This window comes from Dermacentor andersoni, chromosome 2 (assembly GCF_023375885.2).
Source record: "Dermacentor andersoni chromosome 2, qqDerAnde1_hic_scaffold, whole genome shotgun sequence".
In the NCBI taxonomy this organism is placed as follows: Eukaryota; Metazoa; Arthropoda; class Arachnida; order Ixodida; family Ixodidae; genus Dermacentor; species Dermacentor andersoni.
In genome coordinates, this window is record NC_092815.1 from 59,621,345 (window position 1) to 59,642,079 (window position 20,735).

General features: G+C 45.6%; 1 protein-coding gene across 2 annotated transcripts in view; it reads right to left on the bottom strand.

The window, feature by feature from the left end:
* LOC126542230 (uncharacterized) overlaps nucleotides 1-18,396 on the bottom strand; it is a 33,342-nt gene extending 14,946 nt beyond the window's left edge. The window contains exon 1 of one of the 2 annotated variants that reach the window (XM_050189196.3): nucleotides 17,939-18,396. In XM_050189196.3, the coding sequence (XP_050045153.2) occupies nucleotides 17,939-17,957 (19 nt within the window). In that variant the 5' untranslated portion in view covers nucleotides 17,958-18,396. Of the gene's footprint in view, nucleotides 1-17,929 lie in introns of both variants that reach the window. The other variant, XM_050189194.3, reaches the window with a different exon arrangement.
* Nucleotides 18,397-20,735: the final 2,339 nt, after the last annotated feature.

The following is a 20,735-nucleotide window of genomic DNA, read 5'->3' on the forward strand; positions in this document are numbered from 1 at the left end:
CGTAAAAGTAAAGAACACTCTTATAAAAGAAACATATGCGATGATAACGCCCAACGATACCGCTGTCTTGGAAAAAAAAAAAAAAAATTAATGCTACTAAAGCGCAATCTTGCACGGCTCTTGTTGGCCAAGATACTGCGCTTAAGGATATATTCGAATCATTGCCGCAGCCCAGACCAGCAGAGCTCACCGGCATAGGAGCGCCATTGTACGTAGTAGCAAGAGCACGCGTTTCTTAGTAACCAAGACTTCAAATGAGGCCCTCTAAAAGCACAAATTCCGCACGCACACGCTCGTCTTTTAAGGAGCTCGGAGTCGGGCACTTAAATTAATAGTAGCCAGCTAGGTCATCACACGCGGTGCGCCGAGCGGCCTCACATACTTTTGGGGGCCGAAGCAAGCGCTATTGTTAAAGATGCTCGTCAGGTATTCCAACGACGCACCCTCATAACAGGCTTTAGTGAGGCCTCGCTGCGCATTCATTTCAGAGTCAAGGGTAAGGTAAGACGTCGCCTGGCAAGCCTGCTATGGTCGCTCAGCCGCTGCCTAATCACCGCCGGTCTCCCACACACCTTTCCGGTGGGCGTTCAGTGGCGCGGCTGAACCTCGGAAAACCTTGGAAGAGATTCACGAACCGGTGATACCGATGTACACGTTTCCCACGCGAGTGGCTTTGAATCCGTTGAATTCGGAGTCATTTACATGGTGGGCTGTTCTTGGAAAACCCCGAGTTCAATTCGGTGCACGACGCCTATAGGAATAGACACGAAAGCCACACAGACACATTGGGCTGCCTTGCGAAACCACGTGGGTATCGTGCTTGACAAATTGTAGCGGAGAGTTGCTAGCCCTTTTCTATAGCGATAGCCTCGACTTCTCTGCAACGCTGTACCTACGGCGCTATAGAGGAAGGTTTGATGAGACCGTGTGGAGAACAATGATTTGCATAGTTCACATGACAACTACTGTCCGATTTGCGCTTTTGAGAACGAGCAAAAAATGAACTTGTGAACTTCTCTTAAAAATAGCACTGAAAAAAAAAAAAAAAAAAGCTGCCGGAAGGAGTTCGCTTCTGCACCCTTAGAGCAAATAGACAAAACGGCTTCAAATAGCGGAACGTTAAAGATATGCTCTAATCTCACTCTTGTTATGCGCGTAACCAGCCGCCTAAAGAATTGAATTATGTTCGTTCGTATAGAAAAGAAAGTTTTTCCACGTATATTAAAAAAAAGGAGAGCTAGGCTCTTCCGTTTAGTTTTATGATTCTTATTTAAACTAATTCAGGAATGCGCATTGACGTTTCCGACCCAGTGTGGAGATATAGAGTCCGTGGTCCCAGAGATGTATATTTTGTATGTGTCCATATCGATGTCCATGTTCTTTTCCTTTTTTTTTTTCACACAGGCTGTGGTGTGCTTGTGTTCTAGTTGTGAACTTGGATTCTGAACTTATAACTCTTGTGTCACGACTTGGAGCTACTCGCAGAAACTCGTTCTTTAGTGCTTTTTGTATTCCGATGGCTTTGTTATTCCAAGATTGTTCCTGTTTTTATTGCACGTCGAAGCAGAGCAGTGGCATGGTCGCTGTGAGGCGCCATATTTTCACATACATTTAACAACAATAAAAAAAAAATTTTGGTGAGACTCGTGTGAATTGCGGCCGAAGTGCAAAGATGAGACACAAGAGCTCAGGCTACCAGATATGTTTCTTTCTTTATTCAATACTGCAAACCTTGTACAGGTCCAAGCAGGGTGGGTTAAATGGCAACAAAACAATAAACAATAATAACAAAGTAAAAGAAAAAAATCAAAGTGTGACGAAAGGCAATAAGGAATCATTCCAGTCGGTTACAGTGCGAGGGAAAAATGAAAACTTGAATAAATCTGTTCGCGCAAAATACGGCGTCAGGGAATTAGGATGATGGTGGCGTGCATGCCTTGACGTTGAAAGCGACAGATATGGAGAAGGGTTAATAGCTAGATCTTGATTCCAAAGCAAGAAAAGAAATTGCAAACGTAAACTTTTTCTTCGTTGTTCAAGACATTGGATACCGTTAATCTACATTAATTCAGAGGGTGAGTCATATGGGGAAAATTTAAAGTAAATAAACCTTACAGCTTTTCTCTGTACCTTTTCTAGGCGGGTGATATTGTGTTTATTAAATGGGCCCCAGACAACGCATGCATATTCAAGTTTAGGTCTAATTAGTGAATTGTAAGCAAGTAATTCTACGCTAGGGGGAGAATTTCTAAGCTTATGTCTTAAAAAGTACAGTTTACGGAATGCGGAAGAACCGATGTTATCTATATGCAAATTCCATGATAAAGTATTAGTAAGTGTGACACCCAAATACTTATATTTAGACTCTTCCAGCAAGATGACGAACCGAACCTAGCGGAGCTTTCTTGCGAGAGAAGCGAAGAAAGACGGTCTTATCAGTGTTAAGTTTCATGTCCCACGTTTCACACCATTCAAAAATCTTAGCAAGAGAGGAGTTAAGATGGATTTGGTCGTTAATTGAAGTTATTTCTTGAAAAAGCACACAATCATCCGCAAACAAGCTGATTTGGACATTCGGATTAAGTTCAGCAGTAATGTCATTAATATATAATAAAAACAATAATCGCCCCAGCACACTTCCTTGGGGCACGCCAGAGCCGAACGGAAGGAAACCTGATTGCTGCTCATTAACTGCTACAAATTGGTAGCGATTGGTTAAATAGTTTGATATCCATATGATTAAAATTTCTGGGAGGCCAATGCGTCTGAGTTTTAAAATTAGTTTGTCATGGGGAACTCTATCGAAAGCTTTACTGAAGTCAAGAAATATTGCATCAATCTGCCCGTCCCTATCGAGACATGAAGCGAGCGAATGTATTACTGTCACTAATTGTGCAATTGTTCAGTATCCTTTTCTAAACCCGTGCTGGAAATTAGAGAGGACTGCGTGTGCATCTAAAGATTCATTAATCTGGTTGGCAATAATATGTTCGATTAGTTTACAACATGATGATGTAAGTAATATTGGACGATAATTTTGTAATAATGTGCGGTCACCTTTCTTGTGTATTGGCACAACCCTGGCTATCTTCCAGTCGCTCGGTAGTTCTCCATGAAGTAATGAAATACGAAATAAAATAACTAGAAACTTTGCAACAGATTCCGCATATCTCTTCAGAAACACGTTAGGAAGGTTGTCGGGACCACATGATGATTTACATGATGTTGTGCTATATGACTAAAAAGGATCAATATAGAAAGTGGGTATTTTGCGCACGTAATAGAGCTACTGGAGAGAGAGAGAGAGAGAGAGAGAGAGAGAGAGAGAGAGCAAATGATAAAAGAAAGGTGGGGAGGTTAACCAGGACTGAGCCCGGTTGGCTACCCTACGCTGGGGAAAGGAAAAAGGGGACGGAAAGATTAAAAGAAGAGAAAGTCTACTGGGGATATCGTTCGGTCACTCAGTCCGGAGCACAGACGCTGACTCAATCCAGTAACTTTCAAATATCGCAGCAGCGCTTTTGTGGCCTTTTGTAGCTGCGATATGCGAGGCCATGGTCCGAAGATCTTGTTCAAGGTGAACGGTGTTCTATCTAGCTGATTGAGAGCTGTGCAGAGGTCATGTCTTTCGTTTTCGAAAGATGGGCAGTAGCACAGTAGGTGTTCTATGGTTTCCTCGACACCGCAGGCATTGCAGTCGGCGCTATTAGCCATTCCAATCAAAAACGTATATGCATTGGTGAATGCGACGCCCAAGCGTAAGCGGCACAGCATTGTTTCCTCATTTCGAGGAAGCCCTGGTAACAGCCGCAGTTGCATAGAGGGGTCGAGGGAATGCAATCGATCTTGGGTAAATTCAGGTGCGTGCCACTTCTCTAATGTCATACGGTGTGCTAGCTTGCTTAGGTGTTGGGCTGCTGGAGACCGCAGATCGTAAAGCTTGTAGGAACTCTTCTCCCTCCATTCGCGAGCAATGATCTTACGAAAGTACTAGCGACATCGCAACTAATATTCAGGTGATCGGCGCAAACCGAAAGAGCTAGCCGGGATTCAGATCACTGACGTCTTCACAAGCTCAAATTAAGCGTGAGAAAAGTGAATTTTCCATGCCGGATGTCTGTAAGCTCATGTATTACAATCGAGCTGACGATGGAAATTGCGCGAGCCAGCTCCCATTGCACATCTCATGAAATAAACCGGATAAACATACCAAATAAATAATGGAAAATTGCGAACAACAGTGCAAACCCGGGAGTTCCTGTTTCGTTTTACCTAGCCTATTGTCCTTTCTTCCCGTGGTGACGCCTCGCGCTGTTTGTTTACGGCTCACGCCTCGCGAGACATGTTTACTGTAAGTTTTAAAGCTCACCTGCGGCAGATAGCCCAATTATAGTGCTTGAGCTGGATTGCTCAAAGTGGTTGGCATTATTTTCCCCGGAAATGGAAATGGATAACTGAATAATTAAAATATTACTAATTAAGTTCTTTAAATAGTTACCTTACGGCACATATTGCACTTTCCAAATTGTAGCCGGTGAGACTGTAAGGCGTATCCACTTGGAAAGAATTGTGTGCATGACACTATCTTCGAGATATGCGCTATCAAACTTGCGGTAAAAGAAGTTGAGTCTTTAAGTATCCTTACGTGATTTGAAGGCGAAAGCATGAGGACTTGTCTAAGTTATCGCCTTAAATTAAAGCTCCGGCTTAATCCACCTTGCTCTAATTTGCCCCAATCTTCATCCACTTTAATCCCCACCCTAATACACTCTAATCCACATTAATCCAATTTTGGCCGTGGGCCAGGTCAGTATTTCGGGTTGGGCCATGGCGTCCGGCCGACGCCGTGAGTGTTCACCGTGGGATGTCGCAGTGCAAGCCGCTGCAGGTCTAGGTCTAGTGGTGACGTCACCCACGTGACGTCATCACTTGGTCACGTGTGTTTTCTCGCATTCCCATGAGCGCCGGACGCCGGATTTTTCGCTTTATGAGACAAATAAGACTTGCGCCTTAAGATACACTTTGGTTCCACTTACTTTTATCCCCAAATGGGTTGGAGCACAAAAGTAACTAAACTACCAATGTATTTTTTCTCAAAGTTCGGGAATTAATATCCCGGAAATATAGTGTCATTCTGAGAATTGGCACCAAGTGAGTCTAGCTTGCGAAATCCGCGGCTACAACTTGTAAATTGCAATAGATGCTGTAAGTCAATTAGTTAAAAACATAATTCCATCCGCCTTTTTCGTTAATTCAGCTAGAGTACAAAGAGAGAGAGAGAGAGACAGAGGAAAGGGGAAGGCAGGGAGGTTAACCAGAGGGGAAGATCCGGTTTGCTACCCTACACTGGGGAGAGAGGGGAGGGGGAGGTAAAGTGATAACAAAGTAGAGATACAGAAAGAAAGGAGCGTAGACATACAATCACAGTCGGTCACTGCCGCCGCATACTACCACCGCACAGCACAGTAGCACTTGCAGCACCATAAACATCTGTTCAGGCTACAGCCGCTTGTCCAAGTCTGTCGCCCTCAAATACCGCAACAGTACCTTCGTCGCCCTCTACTACGATGGCTTGTGATGGCGGCATTTTAAAATGAGTTCCTCTGTGAGAGGTCTTCGGTCAAAGCGCGCTATCGCGATTGCGAGTGATCGTCTCTGTAAATTATGTAAATTATAGCGAGGACAGTCACAAAGAAGGTGTTGAAGAGTCTCCTCGTACGATATTATAGGCCACAGGTGATACATAAAAATTTTTGGTAGTCTTCGCAGAAATACCCAGAATATTCTGGTCGCAACAAGCAATTAAGACGCCCAAACGTCGTACCAAACTTGATCCACTGCAAAAGGCCACATCTGTGCAAAATTTGAGCTCGGGCAAGCCAATGCTTAAGCTGTAAGAGTCATGTCCCTGGCCCACTGCCAGAATTGGATTAAGGTGGATTAAAGTGATACCTGGTGCTCCGATTTATTTTTGCTTGGGAGATTGGCCCTGTGGCTTAGATGTTTATTTAAATGAAAGCATGGATACCCTCCTCATTTGGAGATTGCAGTGGCTCCTATATACGAAATTCTTGGTATGTGGAGTGAGGAAAACGCATGCGCGGTAGACTAGGATCTGCAGAGGCCTATAGTTGGGGAAGCATGGGAGTCTAAAAAGACTGACTCGAGCTATAAAACAAGAAAATTAAAAGACCGCAAGAAAGGACATGGGCAAGACTGAATATCATAAACATTATCATGTTGCGCGCTTGTGTAGTTCAGTCTTGTCCGTGTCCTTTTTTTTTGCGCTCTTCTAATTTTAGAATATACCGTTGACCAACTAGCCCAGCAGCAAGCCTTGTCTTGTTATAAAACAAGTGACCACATGACAGCTCGCGAAAGTCAGCAGCGAACAGCAGGAGAAAGACTAGCCAAGTGACAGCTCAGTTTCTGTGGTGGACGCACTCCAAGACAATGTCTTTGGTCTTGCACAGCGATGTTATTTGCTCCATTTAATGGAGCAAATATTAGAACGCGGACAGGACGGCGAATAGGAGTTGGCAGCTACAGTGCAGACTGCAAGGCTCAGGGTCGGAAACGCCAGCGAAGCAGCGTAAGGTTGACAGTTGGCACTGTTCCAGTTGCAATTACGTACTTATGTGGTCGGAAGAGAAAAGCAGCGATTAACGATGGAAAAAGCTAGCGGATGCAATGCAATGGAAACGTGGCGCTCTTTGAAAACAGCGGCGCCTTTTTTCTCTGAGTGTTAACGGGGCGAGGTGAAGCGGTTGAAGTTTGCCAGCTCGTTAAAACAGGTCTTCGCACCTGTGCTTAACCAGACAGCGTTAGTGCTCGCGGAGTTTAAGAACAGAAGCAATCTAGGACGCTCAAAACGTTCTAGGTGAGTGGCGTGTGCCTTGTTCTACTTCGTCTCCGCGGCATGACGCGAACGGTTGCTCGCGTGGCTTCTTTATGAAAACAAAGGAAAGGTGACGCAATTGTAAATGCTGCACCACTTATGTTTCTCAACGCTCACATGGTCGTGGTGTAACCTGCCACCGCTGGAGGTATTAAAGCCCGCGATCTGATAGCACACTGACAAAGCCAGCAGGGCATAGTGTTTGGTTGGTGTGTACCACCCCGGGCAAAAAGGATGCTCGAAAGACCCTGCTCAACCGAAACGGAGGATGGATTCCTAATTTGCTATGGCTGTCTCGTGCGGTTGCCGGTCTGGCAGGCGCCCCGCAGTGATGACAGGCCCCTTTGTGTGTGCGGCCAAGGCGAGAACACTTTCCACCAACTGTCCAACTCTAGGGGAGAACGCTTTCCGCGAACCAACGCCGCCTACGGTCCCCGACCCGCGTGTTGCCGCCAGCGGAGGGAAGCACGTGCGAACGTCAGCTGTGAAAAGGGATCAGCCGCCCATCCACAACCAGTCACGTGACGTTGACGTGTGCAAGATCCCGCCTACGATTTTAGTGGGCCTATTTCAGGGGCCCCGCAATGTACTTTTTCACTTAATTCACCCTCTTCTTATCCTTCACCAACCTTCACCAACAGTGCAAGTTTCGCTCTAGAAATCGTCTCGTCGTTGCCTGGCCGCCATGATGTACCGGACGCCTGCAGCCCGCCGACAACGCCACGCTGCCCAATAGTAACGCCGGTCGGGCTTCGAAAAACGGGCGTCGCAACAATAGGCAGAAGGGGGGGGGGGGGTAGACGCAAATAAACTTTTCATAGTTTTACACCACGTATAGGCGATTACCTCAGTGTTCCAGCAGCTTAGTGAGCGCCGCCTCATTTTTTCGGTGCCGATCACAACGGCCGCAGTTAGGAGCGTACAGCCAAGTGGAGAAACACGAGGTCGGTTTTGTATTGGGGACCCACCTGCAGCACTGACGCCGCAAACATTCCCGACACAACCTCCAGAGATGCAGCTGCAGTCATATGGCGTAAACGCAGAATTGATGTTGTCGTTGGAAAAGTTTACTAGGGACAATGCGAGGTGAGCCAGACAGGACAAGCGCTCTCCTCGCATTGTCCCATATTTCGCGCTTCATCGTACTCAGATATACAAGCTTGCTAGCTTTGTTGCACTTTGCAACACTGCCGCGAATTAAGATGATCACGAAAGGAATGAAAGTCGGTGAAAAGCAAGTATGCCGCCCAAAAGAAAAGAGGACGTGAAAGGATGACATGGGACAGCCTGACAAGTTTGCACCCGTAACATCCAATATTTGAGCTACGGCGAGTTAGGACAGCTTTAATCGCCGTAGTGGCTTCGCGGCTGTGACGCTCTACTAAGCACGAGGCCTCAGGATCTAATCCCGGCTGCGGCAGCAGCATTCTATGGGGGCGAAATTCAGGCACGCCCATGTACCATGAATTGGGTGCGCGTTAAAGAATTCAAGCTGGTCAAAATTAATCTGGAGTCGCCCAGTACGGCGCGACATCAGATCGTGGTTTTGGCACGTAACCATTCAAAATTAATTTTTTCGGGGATAGCTATAAGATTGAGCATCTATGTGCGTCCCTATAAACATAAAAAGAGGAAGAAAGACCACCAGCCGGTGATTCGAGTTTTCATTTCTTTAATGTAAAATATTTTCGTGGACATTAAATTGTGCACGTCTCTTAAGATTAACCACTGAACAGGCTCGAGGACCCCAGATGCCAAAACTGAACCGATCGAACGGAGCTATCCTCTGTTCATGTCTGTTTTCCACACGACCGCGTGTCCTTGCGCAAAAGCTTTGACCTTCGTCTTTGTACTGGGCTTTACAGGCTGCGAGTAGACACGTGACAAGTGGTGGAGCGTGAGATTAAATGCGAAAGTTGGATTAGCGGAAAAAAGTTTGCTTGGGCCGCGAAACAAGCTTCGCACGGCTTCGAACTATTCCGTCTCGTTAAAGAAACGACGGCCTTGTACCTTCAACGCATTCGCGGTCGCCGCTCAGTTGTGAGTTTTTTTTCATTTTTTACGCGTTTACAAGACAGAACAAAGCAAGGTCATCTTGGCTCTTATTGGCGAGGAAGGAACACCCGCAGCGACGCTTCTTCACGCGTGAACAGAAATGCGAGAAAAGTTTAGAATGACTCATCGAAGCCGCCTGCGCTTGAAAACGACCAAACTCGGAGTGCAGCAGTTAAACGTGAAAGTGCGACTCATGCACGATGGTATTCAGTTGCCGCTGGACTTTTCAGTGGGATGAATATAACAAATTCTGACAGAAAGCTCACAGAAACAGGTCACTAGGACATCGTGCAATTAACAGCGTCTAGCGGGAAACGAGAAATCACGATGTAAACACTGGGCGCCACTTACCCTGTTCTATTAAACGAAGAGCAGGTGCACGACGCGTTGTCGCAATAAAAAAGAAAAGAAAGAAAATGTAGAAAAATATGGCGCTTCAGGAAACAATAAAAGAAAGCAGCTGTTATTCAACTGCAAACCTCCGTTCACTTCAGATCGTTCATCTCAAAAAGAACTATCGCCACTTGCGGAACTAAGCACTCGTCGAAATCCCCCACACAAACCACTTACCCTCGTTCTTCTTTCTTTCTAAAAAAAAAAACAAGCATAAAGTGGACACAACCGTTGCAAAAGCAGCGCACCATATGGCAGCACGAGGAGTGGACCGCGTCCACTGAAAGACTTGTCTTCCGCGTCGCCGCATTGCGGAAACGAAAGTCGTTCACTGCGGCACGAGTAAGCGGGAGGAACAGCCCGCCCATATGCTTCCCCGGGCGCCGCGATAAAGACGTCGGCTGGTTGTGGCGGCAGCGACCATCGCAAAGAGCTGCGACCCCATTCCGCGAGCATTATGGAAGCAGCCGCCGTCAAGGGACGGACAAACGGACGTACAAACATCACGCTTCGAGGGCAACGGGCCGCGGCGTTTCCACCCGACGTCAATGGACCGAATGTCACTCGCCTAGCGGCTGGCACACACACACACACACGCATTTTTTTTTTTCGGCGCGGGGTCTTACCCGTCGAGCAGAACGACTTGGCCAGGAATGTGACATGTCCGGCTGAGGAGGGATTGAGCAAGGGTGGAGAGTCGAGAGCACGTTGTCCACAGCGGCGACTGCGAGCGAACTCGAGCGCCCATGGGCGCAGACGTCCATCGACTGCACAACCGCTACGGCGAGGAAAAGAACCGCCGCGGACGGCCGTGAAGAAGGGAAGGACAATGGTATTGAAGGTTGTAATCCACGGAAAGAGACCGGCCGCGGTTTTCTTCTTGTTTTTTTTATCGCATCACAAGGACCGGTTCTGGTTAGAGAACGCGTGAATTTGCCGCGCTCGGCCTCTCTTGCTGTAGTAAAGGGTGCGGCAGACCACAGAAGTGTCTTGGAAACTAGTTCAGTCCTAAAGAAGGCCTAAATCTACAAAAAGCATTCTCGCACTACTTTTTTTTTTGTTCCCGATCCCCGACTAACAACGCCCGCCTAACTGCATCAGCCTGATGATCATGACGTATAATTGCCAATGAAAACATTGATAGCAAAAGGGTTCGAGGCCAGAAACAGTCTTCGAGCCGCATAATCTGCTATGACATAGTTCTGCACGGTTCTTAGAATATGCTTGTCATGTCAAATCCAGTGAACACCCACCGTGGTTGCTTAGTGGCTATGGTGTTGGGCTAGTAAGCACGAGGTTGCGGGATCGAATCCCGGCCACGGCGGCTACATTTCGATGGGGCCGAAATGCGAAAACACCCGTGTACCTAGATTTAGGTGCACGTTAAAGAACCCCAGATGGTCCAAATTTCCGGAGGCCGGGCCCACTATGGCGTGCCCCATAATCAGATGGTAGTTTTGGCACGCAAAACCCCATAATTAAAGAAGAAAAATATCCAGTGAACGAAGCTGAAGTTATAACAATGTCCACTGAAAGGTACAGCAGCGGGAGCTGTGATGAAGATGGTGCCAAGATTGAAGTCGTAAAGTACGTCATCGATCTCATAGCTCCATGTCACACTTATATCTTAACCTTTGCCTCAGAAACGGAATATAACCGAAAAAAAAAAAATGCTACTCGCTAGAGTGACAGTTGTGCATAAAAAAGGCGACAAAAACAATTTTGGAATATATCGGCCTCTATCTATATACACTACCTATTTTCTCAAAAGGACTTCGAAAGGTAATTTTAACATGAATGACAGCTTTTGTGGAAGACATGCGCTAGTAAAAACAGCACACTTAGGATTTCGAAAACATCTGTCGACCGAACTTGCCTTGTTACAACGAAAAGAATTAAACTTCAATGCATTTGAAGAGAAGAAACTTACCCTAGGTATACATATATAGATTTAATTAAGGCTTTGTATTACTTAAACCTCGGTTTATTTATGCAAAAATAAGCTTACTGTTTCTGTGCTATTTAATCCACAGACAACAATATGTAGACCTAAATGGACACTCATCTGACATCAAGAAAATAATCGCATCTGGAGTCCCCCAAGGTGGTATGCTAGGTCCTTTTCTTTTTAATTTATATTTGAATGACATTGTACACATAGACACTGAAATAGAAACCGTCATATACGCTGGCAATACTGCTTTATTATTCTCCCCAACAAGAACATCAGAATTAGTTACGAGGGCTAATTCAAGGCTCGAGTGCCTCGAGAAATGGACACCTTATAGTACATTAAAGGTTAATAGAACTAAACCTAAGGTCATTCTTTTGCGTCCTAAATATAAATGTGCACGTACACTTAAATATAGATATTATGTTTAGTGGCGCAAAAATCAATATAGTAAGATCATTTAAAATATTAAAGGTATATTCCAGCGACACTAGGACATGGGGCGACCATATTGGCTACATTGCAGTAAAGCTCTCTAGCGTCATAGCAATAACGTATGCTCACAAACGGGTTCTGCCGACTATTGTTAATCTTGTACAATGCCTTTTTTACTCGTATCTAAATTATTGCCATTTAGTATGGGGAAACACGACACAGCGAAGCATACAGAAACTCCATATCCTGCCGAAAAAGACGCCAAGAAATGTTTATAACGTCGCATATGGTCATCCATCGGAACCCCATTTAAGGGAAGATGCAATGCCGGGCATGATATTTATAATTACCGTATAATCTCGCAGTATAAAATGGAAATAAAAAATGTTTCTCGACTTTCGGATATTGAAATATTGATAAGAATAAAAAAAAGACGAAATGTATGACACGTAGCTTAGAAATTTGGCAAGCATATTTACTCAGTGCAAATTACGGCGAACAGATGTTAAAACACACTAATAAACAATATACAAATACAAATATACAAATACAGATGTATATACAGATACAATATACAAATACGACAATTTATTTCTCGACTTAATTAAATTCCTTCTATACTGCTTATTTTCTAACATGCTTTTGTATGTCATGTTTTTATTCTTATAGCGATTATTATCTATCTGACTGGACTAACAATTATGTACGTTTTTCCCCTACTGGGGAGGGGAGAGCTAGTCAAGCCATCTAGGCTTTTCTGGCTATCCCACATCGCTATCTGGATGGAAATAAAGTCTTATTTTATTATTATTATATGCTATGTGTAGGATCCATCGCAAACCAAAACAGGGTGGCCAAGTTTTGCCCTTTGCCGGTATAGAAGAACAGAGAACATAACCATGATGAAGCAAGATTTGAGTTGGGATCCGCTGTGTTTGCGAAAAAGAACAAAAAGAAAACTTAAGATTCAAGCTGTTTTTCCAGATGTTGATAAAGTTAGAATTACTAAAGAAACATACATAAAAGAACCATTTTACACTTCCAAACAATTTGATCACCCCAGGGATACGAGCACAGGACGTGTCTGTTCACTGACTCCTCTTTTCCAAAGAGCATCACGGAATGAAACAAGATGCCTGAATTGCAAGCGTATTGTGAAAATGCGGGATTCTTGATATCCTTGATGTAACTTCCCTGTTGCAACCGGATAAAGAAAGACGATAAAGCTTTTAGGTGAGCTGTCACGAGGTCTCTGTGACAGTCACATTCTTAATGTATTGTTTCCTATGACAAAGGCTGTACTGACAGCCCGCGTGGAAACCACTCCTGGGGTACCTGAACAACCCGGCATCACTACGTCGTTGAAAGTCGCGTGAAGGTAGAGGTCGAACGGGGAAGTTTGAATTTTTATTATCAGGTATACGCGGCTGAATAGTTTCTCCGGAAAGCGCGAACGACTATGTCGAGGACGCTGGCGTACGGTCCCTTGTGTAAGGGCAACCAGCAGGTTAGAAGTGGGTCATGCAGTCAGAGTGTGCGAGGAAACTTCCAGGGAAAAATGGAAGCCGACTCATTAGCAAGGCAGACAGAGCGGCACGGCCGCGTTTGGCACTTAACTGCGGGTGACTAAGGGCTGTATATTAGCACAGCCGATGCCTCCGCGGAAAAAAACGAAACAAAAACAAAGGGACGCAAATCCAATGGCACCGGACGTCTCATTAAACGGGCCGTGGCCAATCGAAATCATTAGGCGTAAAACGAGGCACGCAGCCAGACGTAACGCGTCGCGTCACCGCTCCGCGCAGAACGACAGATCGGTTCCCGCGGACGCCCGCTGCGATGCGACGCCCGTCGCGAGTTTGCGAACTACGAGAACAAAGGCGCCGCGGCGCTAGCCAACGCCGGAAGCCCCGTGAGACGACATACGAGCCGAACGACGCTTCAAGTCTCAGCCGAACCTCCTATAGGAAACGCTACAGACGCCCGCCCTTTAGCAGCTGCTTTTCCTTTCGCTCGGGCGGCGCGCACCAAGGACGTCGAAGAGCGGCGGGCGCGTGCGTCGAGTGAAACCTGTTGCACAACCACAACCGACGACGAAGCCACGGGGCAAGGGCTATCGAACCGAGGGAAGGACAAAGCAGAAACGACTCCGCCGCCGATGCCGTCGCGTGACTGTGGCGGCAGCCGAGAGCATAATCGCTCACTCGTCGCTCGTGCACGGGTTGTCTGCGAACGGCGACACGCAAGCGCGGCTCAAGGCACACGTCAGCATCGTAACGACCGCGTTCTCGTGAAGCGTATACGCAGGCTCGCCAGCGCGAGCTCGTTTCGGTGCCAAGCGCGGGGCGGGAGCGTTCGACACAGTTTGCGTGGTGCGCAAGCATCTTCGGAGGACATCGAAGAGCACGGCGTGAGGGAGGGATAAGGTGGGAAATGTTGGTCACTGTTGCGTCGCCGCCTCCTACGCAAGCAATAGATTGGCCAGTGAGCAAAGGATGATAACACGAAGTGACATGAAAAACAAAAGAAAGGAAAAACAAACACGGCAGTTTTGGGTGACGCAACCGACGTTGCTGGTGAATAACAGGTGTGACGCGGAATACCCCTTTTACCAGGCCTTGCGAAATGCTGTAATGCTCTTTGCACACAACTGGGGGCCTAAGCATGCCCACTAAATGGAAAAAGAGAGAGAAAAAAAAAAGAAGGCCTACAACATTTACCTGCTGCTTGCGAGACCCCAGAAGACCAAAGATTCACATCGGTGGCCTCACAAGCGAAAGAGTTCAAGGCTTCGAGCTGTATAACCTACTACGGCGCAGCCTTCTCAGTAACGGCGTGCGAAGCGACCGGCAACATTATCGCGTGTTATGTATGCCTGCGCTACGTATGAATCAAAGATATCACCTTCGAAACGTGTACAACGTGATTGGTGTCGCTTGGAAGAAAGGAAATGGAGAAGCTACTGATCGTCTTAGTCGCAGTGCATGCCTTCTCTATCCCCGATCTTGCAACACGTAGAGTTGTATCTTCATCAACAGTCCCCATCTGTCAACTTGTAGAAAGCAAGGATACACACAAAGCAACAATTCCGCCAACAGAGAAGGAAGTCTTGCGTATGCGCTGTACCTATTATCTTCCTATATGATAGAGTGTATATACCCAAAGTTTTCTTTTTAATTTTCAGCACAATGCATAATAACGCTGACCACGGTTAAAAATAAAGCGGCCTTTAAAGTGTTATTAATGAACTGCCCTTCAAGTTGCTATTATTCCAAAAAATATATCGTGGTATAGGTTTCTGAAGCTTGCGACCGCAGTTAAATCGGCGAATATGTATCGTTAAAAGACGCATGCTGAAATCGGATGTTTCTCACACAGCTGGCTACCAGGACGTTCTAGAGACGTGAAAATGCACACAAAGTGGTTTATGGAGCAATGGAGGAGGCGCTGTGAGGTTTCTCTGGGATTTAAGATTGCGTAGCCACTGCAAGAGCGGCCAGCACCACCTTGTGAAGTCACACTGTGTGTCTATTTTCGGGAAGCCAAAGGAGGGAAGAGATCTTGACAATAAAAAAAAAAAAAAATGCGTAGTTGATGCTAGTATGAGACGCTATGGAGCATGCTCAATGATAACAAACATAAGCTCTCTCGTTCCAAGCGGAATAGGGGAAAAAAGAACGAAACTAACTAACTAACTAACTAACTAACTAACTAACTAACTAACTAACTAACTAACTAACTAACTAACTAACTAACTAACTAACTAACTAACTAACTAACTAACTAACTAACTAACTAACTAACTAACTAACTAAACTAAATTGAAAGCTCATATTTTGCTGTCAGTAAAACCAATTTTTGAAAATTCCTGACGTATTCTCTCTTGTTGTACGGAAGGTCCGCCATTTTCGATATATCGGGAAAGCATTCTGGTTTCTTGCTCAGGACAGTAACATATAAATAAATATCCTGTTCTCCCTCTGAGTACCGGCTCAAATGCACGGTATCCGTAACGTCACCACTGTCGACGCCAAGCAAGCTTCTTTCGCGGATATGCTCTTCACAGCCACTGAAGCTTTTTTTCGACTACAAAATATTGACCACGAACTGAAAGCCTTTGTTCCCATTGTTAAGCTGGAGGCTTTCGGTTCTAAAAGAAAACTTCAAACATCCTTCTACAAATGCGGGACAGCTGCCCTTGTCAGTAAAGAACAAAAAATATAGAAATGCAAGCAAGCAAGCTTGGCGGACCTTCAGTCGAAAGCGCGACGCGTTAAGGCGGGCCGTCGACAGCCACGTGCAAGGTTCGAAAGAATAAGTTTTCTTAAAGACACCTGCAGAGAGACAGCGTGAGAGAGAGCGAGAGAGAAACCATCAGATATCTCGTTTTATTCCACGTGTAAGGCACTGTAATCAACTAACTTATTTGATCGACGCTTACCGTTTGCAAATGAAGGGTGCCTTCCTGCTTTCCAGTTTTCGCGAGCTTTACTTAGTCGAGAGTTTTGTGCTTTCCACTTTTCCCTAGCATTGTGCCTGAAGTGCCGCTAGTTGTAGCGCAAAAGAAAAAAGAATATCTCGCGTTGGCGACTCCTTTTGAAATCATCACTTGCATACAAATCAGTTCAGGTGAACAGAATGACAATTACTTTCTATACAGCTGGTGGCTATTCTTGCACTTTGTGGCTCCTGTAATTAGGATCTGTATGATCCTTGTAACTATGCTGATTGCACCACGCGTATTGCAAGCACCGGACTACATCGTTCTGCTCACGTGTATGCCACGTATAAATGCAGAATGGCTCGTTTGACACGTTTGACGTCCGATCTATACTGATCTCAATGCCGTACCCGTGCAATCTTGTAGAAGGTATTTAAATGATTCTGAATACTGCTTCCTAAACGCGGCTTTTAAGTGTATACGTTAGAAAAAAGGAGAAATTTAAAGCCAGCCTTCTCTTTCTCGTTCTAAGTCAGTAAGCGTCATGGCACTTTTTGTAAATGTTATACAAGCACACCGGCTCAATTTTCGTTACAGGTATACACATAAGTATCGGAGCGAAATTCATTCCAGTTTTCTCGCTTCCATCTTTATTTCTCCTCCATATAAGAGTCCTATGAAATCTGTACGAGTCGGCGATGTTCGGACGTCTTCGGGCCACATGACCAGCCAAATTATGACGGCGGCCTTTTGCGTATCGTTGACAGCGATCAAGATTCATAACCCACTAGCTAAGATGCATGGCAGGCATTTCTAGAAATTGTGGCGCTGAATTGTGCTGAATCGTTTCTGCAAAAAAGCATTTGTTTGAATCTTCGCAGTCAATGTGAACCCAGCAGTATCCCGTGTTGCATTTTTTCCATGTAACAAGCGCTGCAACAGTTTACGTGCGAAGGTTCTCTACCTCCAGCCATAGCACACGCGACAAAATTTTATATTTATTGTCCATCTTCATAATAACGTGATGAAATATTTGGCGATGTTGACGTTGATATTGTACTTTTCCGTGATAAAGTGAGAACAGCAGTGCAGGGAAGTATGAAATTATTTGGTGTGTTTTTGTGCCGTCTGATACCGGCGGGCTACTATACTTCGCATACGCGCACTCATTTAATCTGTAGAAGACTTTCTTTTTCACAAATTGAAGTTACGGAGGACATAGGGTACGTTCTATAAAACATGAAGGGAAACATGAAATGCCACTAAATAAAAGGACGCTGGTTAGAAATATGCAGAACAGAGTAACATTTCCTTCGCGAGGTTCTTGACATCATTGGCTCCCAACTCGGCATTTTCTAGTGCACCTTTAAGGGTTACAGTGCTCCAAAATGAATACATGGGTATCTGCATTAAGCGCATGCCATCAAAGAGGTGTGCAACGATTGCAGTACCGTGTAGTGATTCCATAAGAGGTGTACTTTCTCGTCCTATGAGAAGTGCAAAGCTCAACGAAGCACGACATAGACAGAACCATCGTAAGAAACACCGATATGACTGATCCCCATTGGACGGTTAGCGCCCGAAATTCAACCTTCTATATCTTCGTACCTTTTTTTTTCTTGAGTCTCACCATGTGAATCATAGAGGACCTCTAATTGCTTCGCGTGACAGCAGACTCGCACTGAGATTACCAGGACCAATGAACCAATCGCTATAACGGAAACCGACCCGAAAAGGACAACGAACGACCACTGACCGCACTCACCCGTCGCCGTAAGGATCATATCCAAGCCGCGCTGAATATTCTTCGCCGCATGCGCGAGCCGTCCAAGCGTGGTCCCGCTGGACGCGACTGAAGCCAGAGCGCTGTTCGCGTTACCAGCGGCCAAACTGCAGCGGCGGCGGCGGCGTCATTGTGCGCGTTACCTCCTGGCTCACGACTTCACGAGCGCTTTCGCCGTCGCAGGCGAGCGAACGAGCCGGCGGAGCCTGGCCTGCTGCTAGCGAGGCGCGGGTCGACGTCGGCGACGTGCGCTGCGAGGGACGAATGGCGCCGCGGCGGGAGGAGGTCACTCCTGATAGCCGGAAACGCAGCCGCCGCCGCTGCCGCACCAGGAATCGTGACGACCGTTCTTTCTGTACACGCGGTGTGTTACGCTCGCCTGCCAGGGCCGCTCCTTTCGGACCCCTTGTGAAGAACGGGCTGCGCCGCCGACGCCTCTATTTCGTCAGTGCGGCTGACCGCGAGGGAGGGCGAGAGAAAAATTAAAACGGGCGAGAGGATGCAGGTGCGTCGTGGCGGGCGTGCGTCGTCTAGCGATGACGAGATATATAGCGGAGAACGAGGAGACGCTGTGTCACCTGTCTTAAAAGACAAAAGAGGGCGGGGGGGGGGGGGGGGTAGAAGAAAAAAGCAGCGTTGCCATTTATGATTCGTAACCCTTAGTAACTCGCATCGAGATGAAAGAGCGCCAAGCGGCGCACGCCGGACACGGCGGAGAAGGAATGTGCTCGCGCCACTGCCATAGCAACAAGCCCGTCAGTTGAGCGTTTGCGGGCTTGCGGCTGTGTGCCTCTGGGCTATGGGTGATTATAGGGTGGACGTTTTGAAAGTCGGATAGTACTCGGTGTGTTACCAGGACTTTCAGCAGAATTGCCTTTTAATGGCGAACTGAGCCTGACCAACGACGTACGCGGACGAGCGCTTGGCACTATCCGAGCGCGGCCAGCACCCAACGTCGTCGCGTGCCATCTCATTCGCAAGCGTGTCGACGTAAGTGGTTTGGCGAGCGGGCGTGTCACGTACGAGGACGAAGAGACGTTGGAAAGATTAACCGCGGTACTGGAAAAAAATAAATAATTCTAAAAAAGTGAATTCTATTCACTTTTTAGAATTATTTCTAAATTAGAATGAAATTATATTTCTATTTCTAGAATGGAATTCTATTCCATTCTAACGGCGCCGCGGTAGCTCAATTGGTAGAGCATCACACGCGTAATCCGAAGACGTGGGATCGTTCCCCACCTGCGCCAAGTTTTTTTCATCCACTTTCATTTCCATTAATTTATCATTTCTTTAATTCATTTACTAAGTACAGGTAATTTCCCCTATGTTGTCCTTGGTGTCAATGTTTATTCGCTTCTTATGATATGCTTAATAAAAAATTGGGCCGTTAGCCCCTATCTTCTTGTTTTTATATGTATATATATTTGACTGAGTCAGACTTTTTTATTTCTACAGATGTTTTCAAGTATCAGGAATATCATGAAAAGGGGGGGTTTTAGAGGGTGGTGGGTCAAGGGTGCTGCTCTCTTACCTATACGAAAGCAGGCGTGCGTAACGAAGGCTTCGTTACGTAAACTCTAGTAATGTACATGTTTTATTTCACGTCTTTTGTATTTATTTATTTTATTTGTTTGCAACATGCTGCCGATACCGATAGGGAGCATTGCACCAAGGGCACATATATGAGAGATACATGCGTGTGCACGTGAGTAATTCATGAGCAATGTACATATACTACGGACGTACATGAGCAATGTATGTGCGCATTGATACGGGGACGAGGAAATTAGAGTATAAAATATGTTACCTAGCAAACAAATGCACTCACGGCAGGTATTTTTGCATATTTCTTGAAATTGGTGCTAGGACATGATTTTAACGAATAAATAACTTTTTGTGCTGGCCAGCTTCAATTTCGAATGCAAGATGTTTTTGTAAGTCGTAAATCTAAGCTATAGATACCTAGTAAATTTTGGCTTATTAATTCATTAACTAATTATTCTTATGCAGATATTAACGGCCACTTTGGAAAAGGCCATCTGGTACTCTCTGCTATACTGTGTTAAACTATAACCTAATACCTGATGCATATCTCTGAGAAACTAGAGAAATGTGCGAAAACTCGTTTTGTACATTGCACTGTTGCTTGTATATTGAAGTTTAAATGACAGTATATGTTTAACTAAGTAACACACACACACACACACACACACACACACACACACACACACACACACACACACACACACACACACACACACACACACGTATCATCATCATCATCATCATCATCCTGGTTACGCCCACTGCAGGGCAAAGGCCTCTCCCATACTTCTCCAACAACCCCGGTCATGTACTAATTGTGGCCATGTCGTTCCTGCTAACTTCCCACACGTGTATGTATGTATGTATGTATGTATGTATGTATGTATGTATGTATGTATGTATGTATGTATGTATGTATGTATGTATGTATGTATGTATGTATGTATGTATGTATGTATGTATGTATGTATGTATGTATGTATGTATGTATGTATGTATGTATGTATGTCCGCTAGAAACTCGGCATGGTTCGACTTCATTTCTTTTAATGATTACTTTAGTGCAGACCACGGGATAAAAAGAAAAGCATGCACTGAGAGTATGCGGAGGTGAGCTCATGTTCTCGTGGCTTTCTTGCATGTGTTCAGTTAGTTTCTTGTTCGGTGCTAAACATGAGTAGATTACCACCTCTATGACCGACCAGGTTTGCCCGTTACTGTTTAGTCGTGGC